The sequence below is a fragment of the Gasterosteus aculeatus genome, chromosome 1, assembly GCF_964276395.1.
Source record: "Gasterosteus aculeatus chromosome 1, fGasAcu3.hap1.1, whole genome shotgun sequence".
NCBI classification, from domain to species: Eukaryota; Metazoa; Chordata; class Actinopteri; order Perciformes; family Gasterosteidae; genus Gasterosteus; species Gasterosteus aculeatus.
Genome location: NC_135688.1, coordinates 15,851,977 through 15,867,223, shown reverse-complemented (window position 1 = coordinate 15,867,223; position 15,247 = coordinate 15,851,977). Strand labels below are relative to the sequence as shown.

Genomic DNA, 15,247 nt, shown 5'->3' with positions numbered 1-15,247 from the left:
TTCTCACATGCATGTTGGTTTGATATTTTTATGGTCTGCTGATGCAAAACAGTTGTTGTCAAGCCAAATTATTGTATATAATTTTGTATTGTATTACAAAATTATTTGTATAGAGGATTATCAGGATAATTGCCATGAAAGATTTTGTTTATTCATGGACAAGACAGTACCTTTACAGGTGGAACAGCAACAACAACAATAACAGAGAAGAACCCTAGACAAAGTAAACCAGGGGACTTACTTGATCAATAATAAGGATTGAAAGGTTGAAATAATAGTCATATACATTCGAATCATAACATCTTAAAGGACTTAAAAACAGAACATGCATTTTGACAGATGATGATGATACACTACCTTTAGATTTTCAAACAAAACTAATTCAATTTAAAACCTCGGCTTCACAAAAAGTACGAGAAACTGCACTGCTTTTAGCTGCCTTCATTTCAAGGGATGTTGGAGTAGGTGGTTCAAAGGCCTTGTCAATTTGATGGGTTACACATTCTCCCACTCATTTCCACTTAAAATACAATATGTGGTGGAGGCTTTCATCCAAATTGCCTTTGAGGAGTGGATATACTTTTAGCTTTAGTGACCCCAGAGGGAATCAAACTCTTAAAACCGTGCAGTTCCGTTCCTCTTTAAATAATGCTGGACCACATTGTCAGCAGAAATGTGTTGTTGTTAAGTGTCTCTTAACAACAACACATTTCATACCCCGAGTACAATGTTAAGGTTTTTACTCACATAATACAGGTGAAATGTGACTTTAGATTTCCCATTAAAAGTAGGCTCTAAAACATTGAAAGCTGAGCTAAATGCTGGAATAACATCCAGATTGTAATGATCAGTTCCCCTTTGTATTTTGCTGTTAGATTTCATTTTTCACCTTTATTATAGAACAAAATGAGGGCACAGTGATTGTGTGGATTGCTAATGAAGAGCCTGCCTATGGGCTTGTCTTAAATTGCAAACAGCTACATGAACACCGGTGTGTGTGTGTGTAGCACATCGGCTTCAGGGTTTTAGGAGTCAATGGCTGCAGTCAGGTAGCGAAGTCGCTGACGGCCACAGGTTCGAGTTTCTAAACTTAGTGAGTCCTGTGGACAGAAACCCCACAACGACAGGCCCAAAAGGCACAAATCCATCGGGGCCTGGAGGGATTGAATCCAATGGCCTGGAGGGCCCCGATGGATTTGTTCTGTTCTACGGCCGGTTGGGAGCTTATTTGGAGCAAAGGTCTCTCGCAAAACCCTTCATCGATAACATATGAGGAAGCGCTTCAAAACAACCCCATGCCGTATGCATGAGTACTGATTCAATCTGTCGATGGCACATGTGGTTTGCATACACCACAGGGGCGTTGATATAAAAATGCCACGTCCTAACAAATGGACCCGCGTTAGGCCACAGATATTTGATTTTACCGTAGGCACCAGATGTTGCCCCGAGCAACCAAAGCCTGTGCTACTTTGCTCATACACATTTTGCAATCATATCATTTTGGGGGAAAAAAACAGGAAGTTAAGCAGTTTGTTTTCTCTCTGGTATCTGGTGTTGCTATGGAAACCTCCATTTCAAACACCTGTATTTGTTTGTCATCTTTCTCACCCCTCATGAGTTTTTAGGTATGATAAATAGAAATAATTATGACTCTATGAATGTCATACATCATCCCACGTCTGGTATTCAGTGATTTCCATGCTTCGTTTCTCAAACTTTGGATCGAGAAACTCACCAATGGAACTTTGTGCCCACATTTATGTGCAGTATGTTTGACACCACTGACAACTATTCAGTGTGTCGCTCGACAGTCACAATGACGTGAGGAAACCTAAATGCATGCCGTTAAGGTAATGAGTTAGCTATTCAACAATACGGAGCAGGAAAAAAGTTGAAACCGAACCAAAAGAAAATGTGTCCAAAAATGAAATGAAGAATTGCTTTGTTTAATGCAGAACATGCTCAGAATACTAATTTGAGTCCATTGCAGCCGAGAGCACTTCAATGTCCTTGTGAATTTAGAGCAGATAAAAAAGCTCAGGGATGTAACATTTTCATCCCGATTCAATGATTGATGGGTTCACCGGAGGTTTGTGTGGTGCCACATTTCCATCTTTCAGACACCTGTCAAATCTAGTTGTCATACAAGAGCACCACTGATACTGAGCGCACGACCTCTCTCTCTACATACACACGTCGTCCATAACACAGATCTATAGGGCAGGCCAAGAATGAATAGGGATAGATGACATTGCTTGGACGCTAATCATGAAACATCTCGGCTGCTAATAGCCTGAGTTGAATGTTGTGTCTGTCTCCCTGAAGCCCGGCTGTCATGTGCTGGGTACAGTCACAGTGTCACGAGTGGTCAACAGGGCAGTGAATTGCTCATGGAGCAGAAGCAACGTTACATACTCATCGTGGTGTGTCAAAACATAATCACAAATCAAGGACTTCCGCAGTCTGAGCCTCATCGGCGATATTTGTTACAGCTTTTTAAACCTCGTTGAACAAATTAAAAAATTACAATTCTTGTCATTATTGATGATATTTGTTTAATTACTCATGTATTCAGAAAAGAAATGTGGAAATACCCATAGTAATGTGCAGACTTAACTTGATTAAGGAATTAATGAATGGAGGATTAGAAACAAATTAAAGCTTTAATTGTTCACCCAAAACTGTAAAAGGGCTGAATTGTCTATTTTCTAAAGAGAGAATCTATTTAGGTTAATTTCTATTGTTTGTATCAAGGGGAAATTATATGAAAATAAATAGCAATTTCAATTATTAACGTTACAATGAACGGCCCTTTTGTTCTTATGTCACATTGTTCTGTTGGGTTTGTAATCCCACTCTTCTCTCCTCGCAGTCCAGTGCCAACAATCACATGGAGGAAGATCAATGGCAATATCCCCAAAAAAGCAAGACTTCGGAAGTCCCAGGCTGTGCTGGAAATTCCCAACATCCAACTGGAGGACTCGGGAACCTACGAATGCAAAGCGGAGAATCCAAGAGGAGGCACTGCCTTCAAGGGACACCTGCAGGTCTACAGTGAGTCCCAGCATGCTGGTTCACTGCTCGTTAGTTCACCTCTGACTCGGTGTCAGACATCAGAACCGGCTTTCATGCCAGGAATATCGGTGTTAACATTGTCGCTCAAACAACAAATACCCTCTCATTTTACCTCTTCTGTTTTTGGCCGTCCTGCACACCATTAAAAGATTTAGTTACTGTATTGTCATTTCCTTAACAGTCCAAAATTATACATCCACAGCAAATAATGGATCAGCTGATTTCTTAAAAAAAAATACCTCAACTGCTTTTCTGTTGTTTAACAGACTGTTGAATATCTATGCTGAGTTTCTTATTGTTTTTATCACTTCCATAACATATATTTCAGTTAATCGGTTCAAATGCAGGTACGCACTATAATTCATAATTCATTTGACTAAATTCAGGCTTATCAACACAAAACAGGGGTTTCTCGGTGATATCAGTTTCAGTGCAGACCTCTCTAAAATGACAGCTTTTTGTTTCCCGGCCACTTGTATGAATTACCAACCCATTATCATAGACTTACCTACCAGCGGGTGCGTCCTCCATTCCTCTCTGTCTGCGCCGTGTGCACAGGAGCAAGATAATGGACCGCCTCAGCCTTGGTGGGACACATTCCCAAGGCCCTGCACTTGGCAAGTGGCAACCTCCATTCTGTTGACATCACAAGGAGAATAGAGAGCTAATTTGTAGCAGCCTCACGCTTAATGTAATTTACACAGGTCAGCTGGAAGTTTGAACTCGCATTGTGAGGGAGACCTTCCTGACCGTGATCATTCAATCAAAGCACATACACAATAGTATAGTAGTATTCTACCAAGGCGCCGTATGCAAAGAAAAGAGAAAAGGACGTGCTTGGCATGTTACTGTAGGAGTAGCGGCTCAATAACGGGTTTTCCTTCTTTTTCTGCACACCACCCATGAAATACACTCCGTAATGAAACTTTGTACTCATTTAGCACATTGACCCTGAAATAATACCACGTCTTTGTCATAAGTCGTGTGTAGTCTACACAAATAGGTTATTACGTTTTGGCTGCAGATGTTATTTTTATATTCATAGTTTTATTTTTGGAAAATTTCAATCATCCAACTTTATTGCTATACAACAATTGAGGAATGTGTCATTAGAGTGAAATAAAAAAAGGCTTCAGTTAACATCCCTCAGCCATCATAAAGCTGACAGCGAAATGTGCAGGAACTGGAAAACTGACATCCATATGAATAATAGGATCCAGCAGATGAAAAGAAAATGCATCCAGCCTGTAGAGTGCTCAGATCTTCACTGGTGACAGATTCTTTGCAGCATGTGTAGTTGGGAAATAACTGGGAACACGAGCGAGGAGGTTACAGACAGAAAACGGTTAAGGGGCTCCCAGGAAGGGAAGTCCCCCATCCTGCCTTATACACGGGCAAGTTGTGCAGTAGAAAAGAAAGAAGAAATGTTCCTGAAAATAATGGAAAAAAACCTGAATGTGATCCGAATGTAAGAACAATGCAAGTCCTCCATCGAGGACAATGTCCTCTGCATTTTCGGTTGATATTCAAAAGAAATTGAATCCAATTTATTGAATGTGTTGCTGCTGTCAATGAGGATTTGTCTGGACCAAAACAGTATATTTGTAATCCTGATCTCAAAAAATAAATGCAGGTTTTTATTTCATTTTAGGTTTACTTGCGCCACAAAGCACTTTAAAATTTAAGCAACAAAGAAAAGAGTGTGGTTTAGCCTTAAAAAAACGCATGTTACATATCTGCATGTGGCGTTAGTTCCAATGTGAGTTATGTTAAAAAAGAACAAGTGTATGGAGCCTTGCCCTCCCACAGGACATGGAGAGCGGTCTACAGGTGAAAGTCCTTTTATCTGACTGACCTGTCCAACCTCAACTCCACCCACACTACTCGTGCTTTATACTACTTCAGTCTCTCCAAGTGTCTTAATAAGTATACGGATCATAGTAATCTCATAGTAATCAGAGAGCACCAGGAGTGGTGCTCTCTGTCCTCTGGTGCGGAAGAAACTTAATTCTTTTCAGGGGTGGGGGGGTTATAATGGTGGGGGAACACAGCTGGTTATGAAGAGGCTAAAGGCGGGCCGATGACCATGCATCTGTACTTGCATGGTACCGGTTGTCTTAGTACTGGACACCATTATAAACCTCTCCCCTCCTTTATTTGATTTCTGCCTATGAGCCTCTGTATTGTCTTTTAGTTTTATAGAGCTGACGAGCACCAGAGAGGATCAGAAAAACAAGATATTATGTGATAGATGGATCGAGTTGTATCAACATCTGTATGTAATCTATAAACGACACAGGAATCTTAATGACTTCAGTATGATTAAAAAACTAATTGACAGCATTTAGAGAGAACTGAGATATATGTATGACTGGAAATATAAATAATGTTCTTCCACTCACTAAATAAAAATAGGGGTGCATTTCAAAATAAGAGACAATAAATAAAATGTGTGTTCAAATAAAGAGATTCAATTGTTTTTGAAACGGAAGAAAAGTTTTCCCTTTTCTGTTTGGAATCAATGGATTAATAAGTGCTACGTTTTCTGAGCATATGAGACTCACAGATTTAGTGCTCCGGTGTGATTGCGGTACAACAAAGCTGCACCAAAAGGAGGAGGCATAAACACTATGCATTGAAATACTACCATGAAAGGCGTAACTACATTACAACAACTGTGCACATAGTGTGTTGAAAGTGTATGTTCTCCTCTATGCACAGGTTACTTTACCTTTGCCTGTTGTGTGTTTCAAGGATAAATGACCTATTCTAGATTGTTCTTTTTTCTTCTTTCTTCAAGCCCTCCCTCAGTGGGTCAGAATGATTAATGACACCCAGATGGATAGCGGGGAGAAGCTCCAGTGGGAGTGCAAGGCCATGGGGAGGCCCCGGCCCACCTATCACTGGCTTCTTAATGGGTTGCCCTTGACATCCCAGGTACCTTTTCTGTACTACACAGTGCTCTCTCTCCTTTTGGTAATTGCACCACGCAACATGTGATGTATCCCGACGAAAGTAAACATCCCTTATGTATGCTTAATTATGTACAGCGTGTTTATATGTAGAGGTTTGTTGATGCGTTCTTTCTGCTCCAGGGTCGAGTTGAAATAGTGAACGGAGAGCTGATCATTCACAGAGTGCAGCAGGCGGACTCAGGAATGTACCAGTGTGTCGCAGGAAATAAATACGGGGCCATCTACTCGAACGCCGAACTCAAGATATTAGGTAACTGCATGTTTGGTTTATGATTTAAATTAGACAAAACATGGCATTCAAAAGGAAGCTTTATGCCACTTTCAGCCATTCTTTTCAGGCGAGCATATTTCTTGAAGCTCTGCAGAGGTTGCGATCGCAGACTGAGTATTGGCGTTTGAATGAGGTACTGGATGATAGGTAAGGGAGATTGAAATGCAAGTGGGGAACGCTGAACAGTTAGATTTTCTGATTGCCAATCAATGGTTCCTGATTTAACCTAGGCCGGGGACGGCATGAATAAAAGAAGGGCCATCATGGTTATATTCAATGAGGTGTCCGCCCTGGATCAAGCTGAGGAGAGTCTGGAACAGTTCTTTTGTTATATCAGCGGAGAATGAAAAGCGATGACTTTATACTAATGGGGAGCAAACACCAAGAGAAAGGCAATGGTGTCTTTGATGGAGTTTAATGACTCCATTAGTGTTATCTCCGCTGTATGCGTTGTCTTCAAAGCACAGTGTACATCCCAGTCCTCATCACATCAGCTTGACTTCCATCTGTCAGCCATTGTTCTCTATAGTCGTCGATAATCAATTAGGATTATTTGCAGTGGTGGAGAATAAGCAGAAACGCCTGTTCAAGTACTGTACTTGAGTACAGATTCAAGGAACTAAATTAATCGGACAGTTTTACCAACGGTCACTAAGCCACGCCCCCTTCCGCTCCTCCGCCAAGCTGACGTGGAGCCCACTCCGTCACTAACTGGGCTCGCAGCGTATCAGTTATCAAATTATTGGAAAAACCAAAAGTAATTTCCCAGGGAAGCAGACAGGAGGATTTATCCGGGATGTGGGACTGCTGCAGCAGTGAAAACAGTTCATAAGGATGAGGGCAGAAGCTAAATCCTCCAGATTACAGCGTGAAAGTCAATCACCACATCACTTGGCGATCGATACTGAAGATTAAATCGAGAAAAGAAATACCAACACTGTTCTTTAAAATGGAATAACAGAATGTGCTCACATTCAGTAAACCTTCAGCAGCGAGCATGGCGTAGAAGTGCTACTCCGTGAATACTCTGCTAGGGTCAGCTCGACGCGTTTCACCGCGGATAGTGCACCATGTGCGAGGAGTATCACTACATGACTACCTGAACCAAAGTAACACTTTCAAGCGGGACTTTTGTTTTGTGAGTTGAAACACTGAAAGCAAAGGAAACCGCGCTCTTCAGACACTCCGGACCAATCTCACAATAGTCCTACTGAACGGCTGCCCACTGTTCTGTGCACTATTTTCTCCTTGTCATCTCCTATATGGGATACATCTGCTGACATCCATTCCCCCTTCATGTTACCCAGAGGGACCCATTTCATTTACTGTCCGTGTGACATGCCCTTTTTCGAGGCGGTATGTGTGACATTTTTCAAATCTTATTTGACACGTACAAAGTATTTTGTGGAAGATCCAAGAAATAGGTTTTTTCTGTCCCCACACTCATCAGTTTAAAATTTACAAAATCGAGTTTTTCGTCGATGTGAATGCTACGTGTTGTCTAGAAGAGTCAGAGAGTCACGTATTTAATGTGCTTTCCGTGAGCTGATGATGAAGTCCCTTTGCCTTCCTTAGAGTCACCGTCCCGATGATGATGTTTGGAAGCTGGTGATGAATGCTTTCATAACTACACCCCCCAGCCATGTCGTCCCAGTGACCTGTGCTCTGTGCACATGTCCACAAGCAAACACTATCAGGACAGATTACACGGCTAATAACAGCCTGCAGATGAGCGATCACTTGAGGCTGCGCGGGGGGCAGCGGCCGCCCTCGCCCTCGTGATCTTGTCCCAGATCCAGCTCCTCTGGGAGGGTGGCGGGTGAAGCAATAAGGGTACGGCCGCCACCGGCTGCAGGCCTGCTCTTATTTTGATTAAAACAGCAACTGCTCTGCTTTCCGCGGCTTTCCGTGTCTAGAGGGAGCTCTGCCACTCGGGCAACTACTCAGCCTCAAAGACACCAGTGTTCCTGGGACAGGGGTCGGCCTGTAGCCACAGATGGGATTGAATTGTCATTGTGCATAATGTCACCTATGAAGCGTCATTCAGGATTAGAATAATCGCGGCTGACTAAAGCCTTGAAGCCTCTAGATGGCCTTGATGTGCAACACAGCTGCAAACCAGTAGCACGTCTACTTTGGTGCCTAAAGCATTATTTAAACCATTAAAGCCTAATTCATTCTCTGGAGTAAGCCGTGGTGGTTAAAAAACACATTTATTATTCAATCAGGCTGCTTGGTTAAATATGGGTTAACACTAATTTCTTAGAAAATCACTGTGAATCATCCAAGCTTGTCGTCATTGACATGACAATTATTTTGTAATTTGGCGGAACAACACTATGTATTATTACAGAACCGTTGTGAATACTGAATTAGCACACGATTGAGACACCGTATGGCATATCAAAGCACGTAGAGGCTTTGTTATACTTCACGTAGAAAATCTAGTTAATACTTTGAAACAAATTAGCATTCCGATCAAGCACTTTGAGTCATGATGTGTCAGTCTAAACCCTCCAGCATTTTTTAAATAATGACTTTGAAATGTCACAGTGGAAGACGTGTGACTTGTGTTACGTGTACGAATGCTTAACAGTTTAGCAACCACACAATTATTGGAAAGCTGCTTCAAAACCACTAGAGGGGCAAAAAGACTAAATCAAGCAAATTGAAGCTGGAGGAGAAACGTGAAGATCCCAATAGTGTCATTTCCTTTTAGCAGGAAGTAGCTCATGGTGAAGACAGCTGATCACATATCCAGCAAGGCAGAATTGTTTTCATTTTGGTTCATTCATTTGATGAGAAAGATTACTGGTCTTCTACCTTTTTATCAGCAGTTTGATAGATCATCGATTACACATTAAAAATGAGACGCCTCATCTCAAACAGTTTAAGAACTCTTGGTTTATTCTTGGAAAATCTTCAAATAAGAAATCCCAAGATGTCAGAACACCAGTATGTTTTATCGTTGATATGACTGCATCATTTTCTGTATGATTATTATTTTTTGAACATTGAAATGCCAATGCATCTGTCTTGCACAGCGTCGGCTCCCGTCTTTCTCCACAATCCCGTACGGGTCATTGCCACGCTGGGAAAAGACGTGTCGCTGGAGTGCAAACCCAGAGCGTCGCCCAAACCGCGGATAACGTGGAAGAGAGCAGACCGAAGGATACAGCAAAGCAGAAGGTACGGCAGCTCTCCAGAGGCTTCACGTTTCACTCTCCAACAGACATTGGTGTTTATTTATTTATGTCACTTTGACTGAGACGATGCACGGCTTCCAAGCTGTACTAGCGTTAGCTATGAGCCAATTCACTTCCGGCATGTGGCAAAAGATACGTTTTTGGTTAGTCAGAAAATAGTCCATTTAAGCAGCGGCTTTTTCAAAGCTGACGGGTGTTCAGGGTGTTCAAGCTTGCTGTTTGCACCCGGGTCTACGCACTTCATCACACCAAACTGCAGAGCACACTTACTATTCAGCAGTAAGTTCATAGAAACACACTACTGCTATGATCATCTTTTACTTATTTATTATTTTGTATTCTAAAACAGTTTTCTCTAAAAATGTCCAGATGGAAATTGTGATTTCATATCTTGTAATTCAATAAAAGAATGAAACAATCAGTCAGTCGCGTGAGGAAATGAGGTCACGTGTCTGCAGCTCAATTACAGCTTCCAGACTTTAATAACGGAGGGGAAACACTGACTTAAATAAATATAAATAGAAGGTAGATGACTAGCTTCGTACTGTCGCTTTGCAAACAGTAGGCTATTGCTAGCTGCTGCCTGGACGGAATCCTCAGAGTGGAGTAAAAAAAAAGGATTTCAATCCGCTCAGGCGCCGAAAGGAAGCATCAAAATCTGCGTAGCGTTTTGCCAATTTGGAACCGCTTTTTGGTACCCTACCCTCGTTATGAGTAGGATCCCACTTATTCACCTTTTCATCCGCACACTTTAGAGTTCGCTCATTATCAGAGAATCTTTAAAATACGCATGAAGTCATGAAAAGTCTGTCCCCCCACAACGTCTTCATGGTGTTTTTACATCACATTGCTTTACTTAAAGTGTCACCATTCTGGCTCAGGCCTCTTTGGGAATTGCGCACACGTCTCATTGTAACACATCACCGTTTCATTACTGAAACTGAAATGAAGTGGCACTACCAGAATAAAACAAAACACCTTCAGGTACCGACAAAGCTCTGGAGGCTCCTCCTCAACCCCGCCTCCTTCTCGGGGATGCTGACAATTTAGATCGGCACAATTGCATTTTGAATTTCACATGCAGTTGGATGCATCATCTTTTATGAGCAACTTCCCTCTGTTGCACCTCGGGCGGGGGGGGCTGAGCGGGGCTGAGCAGGGGCGACGGTCCATCAATCAAACTGAGCGTCGCCGCTGAGATTATCAGTCACCGCTGAGCATCTCCAGTTTTGTGTGAGAGGAACGGGACCTTTGTTTATCAGCCGAGACTCAGGCGTCTGTTCGACAGCCTCGCAGCAAGGGCAGCCGGTTGATAATAAGATCCTCCGTGTGCTGCTCCTCCAAAACAGCCCCCAACAGGTGAACGGAGGCAAATGAGTTTAACACGCCGCTTTCAGAGGTCGCTGCACGTGTTTGAAAAGAATAAAAGGAAAAGGTACCCTCGGCTAATTTTGGATGTCTGTTTTTCTATAAAAGAGCTGGCTTCAGTAGAACTGATGGATGGGGAGAAGTTAGAGAATGCGTTGCCCTAAAATGGTGATTAATGACCCCGGCTCGTCTGGATCTGATAAAGCCTTTGAGGTATTTGTCAAACCCCTCACAAATCTATTTTTGTGTGAGGGTGTGTGTGTTTGTGTGTAGGTTGTTGGCGCACGCTGCAGGGGGAGATTCATACCTGTCCGAAAAACCTTGATCTTGTTTTTATCGGACTAGATAAAGCCATATCTTAAGAGGGCACAACATTGTTACCACCCGATATTGGAAAAAGCAGTTTATTCTCACTCAACAGTAATTCATCATCCACTGCGAGTGCTGAAGCTATAATACAGCGTGATGTCCATGTTCTTTATAATCTCAAAGAAGTCCATCATTCAGTAACTTTCTGACTCCTTAGCAGTACACGCGCTGCTTTTGTAAAACACGGGCATGTTTGATGCAGATTACCGGTCCGACTGTGTGGTGAGTTAACGATCCGGAGAAGACGGTGTTTAAGGCTTGACCGCCCGACCGGATATCAACCTTGTGAGAGGGCGATTCTTATCTGAGCGAGCGTAAATAAACCGGGGGTGGGGGAGGGGGGGAATTGCAGGTCTTGGCCCGGGTGACTCCGGCAAAGGATTTTCTGCCGTTACCTGTAGTGAAGAAAGGGGTTAAAGGCTGGAGAGAGACGTTCTAGGGGGAACAGAAGGAGGAAACGAAGCAGCGGCCCGTTTATCTGGCATTGACAGCTGCGCTGACTTAATGAAGGTTTGTAATTAACATGGATTTCCGCTAATGTTCAGGGCTTTTGTCTCTTAAACAGAAAGTAATAATCCCATTAGTTTGAAAGTATGTGGCGGACTCAGTTGAAGCCCACAGATTCAGACTGCCTACTGTAATTACACATTTTGTCTATGGGAAAAAAAAATGAAATTTCTGATTTCTTGTGTCTTCAAGTATTTTGCAGCGGCCTTTTTGGCTTCACCTCAGACTACCCCATCAATAATTAAAAAGTGTTCTAGAAGTTTCCTGTACATTTGCGAAGGTTAAACGTGTTTGCATGTCTCCCACCGTGTCCTCTCTGCCTCAGTGACCTTGCCAGCTGGGAATTTCCACCCTAATTTGAGAAATGTCTCTGCCTCTGAATTGTCTTACGCCTCTGAATGGCCTTATGTGTGACACGATTTTGTCACGCCACCGTGGATTTCAATCCCCTCGCCTTTGATGAAAGAGCTTAATGTTGCACATGTGAAACCCAAACAACACAAATAAGATTATAAATCGACAATGCACCATACACACTTCAGTTTGAACTCGCATTCGTCCCCGCCTCTGTAAGCCAACGCTGAAATGAAATGTGATGTAAATATTTGGATTTTGAATGAAAGGGTTTTTCACCAGCCACCACGGGGATATTCTTTCATCTGATTCCCCCTCTGCAGCCATCTGCTCACGCGCCTCACCCCGGTGTGGTTACACTCTATTGTCTCCCATGTCGAGTGCTCAATTCCCCAGCTGGTTTTCACGACTCGGAGTGAGATGTTGATTCTGTATCGCTCGTGTCCTTCAGCTGGATGAGGGGCTACTTATAAATGCAGGTGTGGGGATGTTGTTGTTCTTTTTCCCCTCCTCTCTCTATTACGCCTGTGTTTCCCAGGAGGACGGTGCAGGGATGTGCATGCCTCGGTTCGACAGCTTTAGTTTTTTACATCCATTGAACTCTCTAATGTTTAGGTTTTGTCGGGTGGATCCATCAGCGCTTATTTAGATTAATGGAAATATTGATGCAGAGGAACAAAGAACCTATTTTGTTCATGTCGAGTAGCGGCCTCTCTGCAGGTTATGTTCTGAAATGTCCTTTAATGGATTTAAATTATACGGCAATTACTCAGATGCTCTTTTGGCGCCACAAAATCAGATAAAGTGCATCGTTGTATCAAAATCCGACGCAACACTGTTTCTTTGTTCTCGACATCAATACATTTTTTGATCTACGGAAAACGTGTCCCCATTACCTTACTTGGTATCTTCAACAACATCTGGGTTGTAATCCTGTTCCAGATAGGGCTACTTAGTGCTATCTGCAAATCACATTCATTAACACATTTACATTATTGATTGATCGCTCCTGACAGGGCTTCATGTCCACCTTCCTTTTGCCGAAGGTTGTGCAACGATCACAAACACTTGTTTGACTCCGCATCCTACGGTCCCGTGAGCTCCGTCCTCACACAGACAACGCACCGTCAGCCGCTTGTTGTCCTCCATTTCTCTTGTCAAAGAGTTGCTCGCTGTCAGCACTGTTTTATTTTAAGGTGTTTCCACATGAATCTCCAACGGATGATTATTTTGAGACCATCCGAGCAGTTCGTTTCATCTCCTCCCGCGCGACTATTGCTATTCTTGTAAGGCAACGCAACCGAAAAACACACGCAGCCCTTTTGCCCCCAAAAAAAACTTGCCGAGCAACTTTTTCGTAAGTGTATTTGTTTATCACGCTGGTATCGATCTTCGTGTCCTGTCTGGCAGGTTTATGTTGCTACGGAACAACACTCTGAGGATTGTCAACTCCAGCCGAGCAGATGAGGGGAGCTACGTGTGCCGGGCAGAGAATCAGCTGGGCTCGGCAGAGATGACTGCCGTTCTGTGGGTAAAAGGTAAGTGATGCCTCGAGGGCCTTTTGTTTTCTGCCAAATTAGCACAAGCCTGCCACCAGTAAACGGTCCCCAATGTCAATCCCGCCCCTCCCCCCATACCTTCTGCTCGTGTGCCAGGGAAGTTATTGTGCTCTCCCAGCCGTGAACCAAGGGCTCTCGCTTTCAGGGATCGTATTACAAGGGCAAAGCGTAAAGGCCTTGGTCCTATAGATGCACTGTACACTAGATCAGAGCCCAGCGCGGGTCTTTATCCAAACTAAGGTGAGTGTTTTTTTTGCCCAAGCTTGGGTGCAGGATCCTCGCAATTGCTCCGGCAGTGACGTCAAAGTGGAACGCAGCGGCTCGACGCTCGCTTTTGGTTAGCCTGAGGTGACAGTGTAGCAGCTTTGTGCTTCCAGAGGCCATGCGCGTGGAGCTCAGCCCGAGCAGAGTGGAAGTGACTGTGGGGGAGAGCGTGGTGCTGAGCTGCAAGGCCGCACACGACACGTCGCTGGATGTGGCCTTCCAGTGGCTCTTCAACCAGAAGCCCATCAACTTTCACCAGCACGGCGGCCACTTCGAATACATCCAAACAGTAAGAGCAGATAAAATATTGGTCATGTTGTTTATGGTCCTGTCCTGTTTGTCTGTCCGTCCGTCATTCTAGCTTTATCTACATCCATCTCGGGGTTTTTTTCTCCATTTGAACAATCTATAATCTGTTTAATTTAAGGTCAAAGTGGTAGTCTGTTGTTGATTTGCAGGGCGGCACATGGTGGGGCGGTTAGCGCTCCCGCCTCTTCAAACCGGCCCAGCACCTTTCTGTTTCACCTTACTGTTCTCCAGGGGTACTGTGGCCTCCTCCACAGTCCCAAGACATGCAGGATAGGTACCATGGGTCCATGTAACTGCCCACAGTTGTATGAATGGCAGAGTAAACGTTTGGGTCTCTATGTCCGTCTGTCGTGTACCCAATGCCAGCTGGTATCGACTCCAGCCCCCCGCAGCCCTCTTAAAGATAAGCAGTACAATAGTGATTATTGAATAAGCAATAATCATTTAAAATAAGTGTACAAAAAAACAAACTTGAATATGTTCAAAGGGTTTAGGTATTTCATGTTTATTGCTGTCCTTGTGAAATTATGCCCCCGACCTGTATGAGTTTAATCGTCTAGAGCAGGTTCAGGGATCCTCTGAGAAAGACGTCATATAAATTCTCCCAGCGAAAAAAAAACAAAAGCTACCTCAACAAGGACTCACTTAACCTTTGCCTCCCTGAAACATATCCGGGACATTGTTAGCCTCGTCGTTTTAACCTTCCCCCGAGAAAAAAAAGACTAACTGCACAGTAACATTGTTATGCTAAATGCCACTTGTACACACAAACAATGATGTGTTGAACTAAGCTGAACAACCCCTTTTAGAAGTCAATGTCGAGTAAGTGGTGAATTTAGTTCCATTCCTCCTTTCCATAATACATGAATAAAATCATTAGTGACCAAGCCAGGGAGTAGGTAGTCCACCATTCCTTTATCAACAGACACATCCTTCCTGATGTGTCCTCTACTGCTACCTGTGCTCAGGAGACAGAGTATTTGCAGT

At 43.3% G+C, this 15,247-nt stretch overlaps 1 protein-coding gene across 2 annotated transcripts in view; it reads left to right on the top strand.

Moving 5' to 3' along the window:
- cntn5 (contactin 5) overlaps positions 1–15,247 on the top strand; it is an 89,219-nt gene that overhangs the window by 59,830 nt on the left and 14,142 nt on the right. For both annotated transcript variants that reach the window (XM_040186206.2, XM_040186188.2), the window contains exons 9-14: positions 2,876–3,057; positions 5,879–6,015; positions 6,174–6,303; positions 9,369–9,513; positions 13,539–13,666; positions 14,065–14,240. In XM_040186206.2, coding sequence (XP_040042140.2) covers positions 2,876–3,057; positions 5,879–6,015; positions 6,174–6,303; positions 9,369–9,513; positions 13,539–13,666; positions 14,065–14,240 — 898 coding nt within the window. The remainder of the gene's footprint in view (positions 1–2,875; positions 3,058–5,878; positions 6,016–6,173; positions 6,304–9,368; positions 9,514–13,538; positions 13,667–14,064; positions 14,241–15,247) is intronic.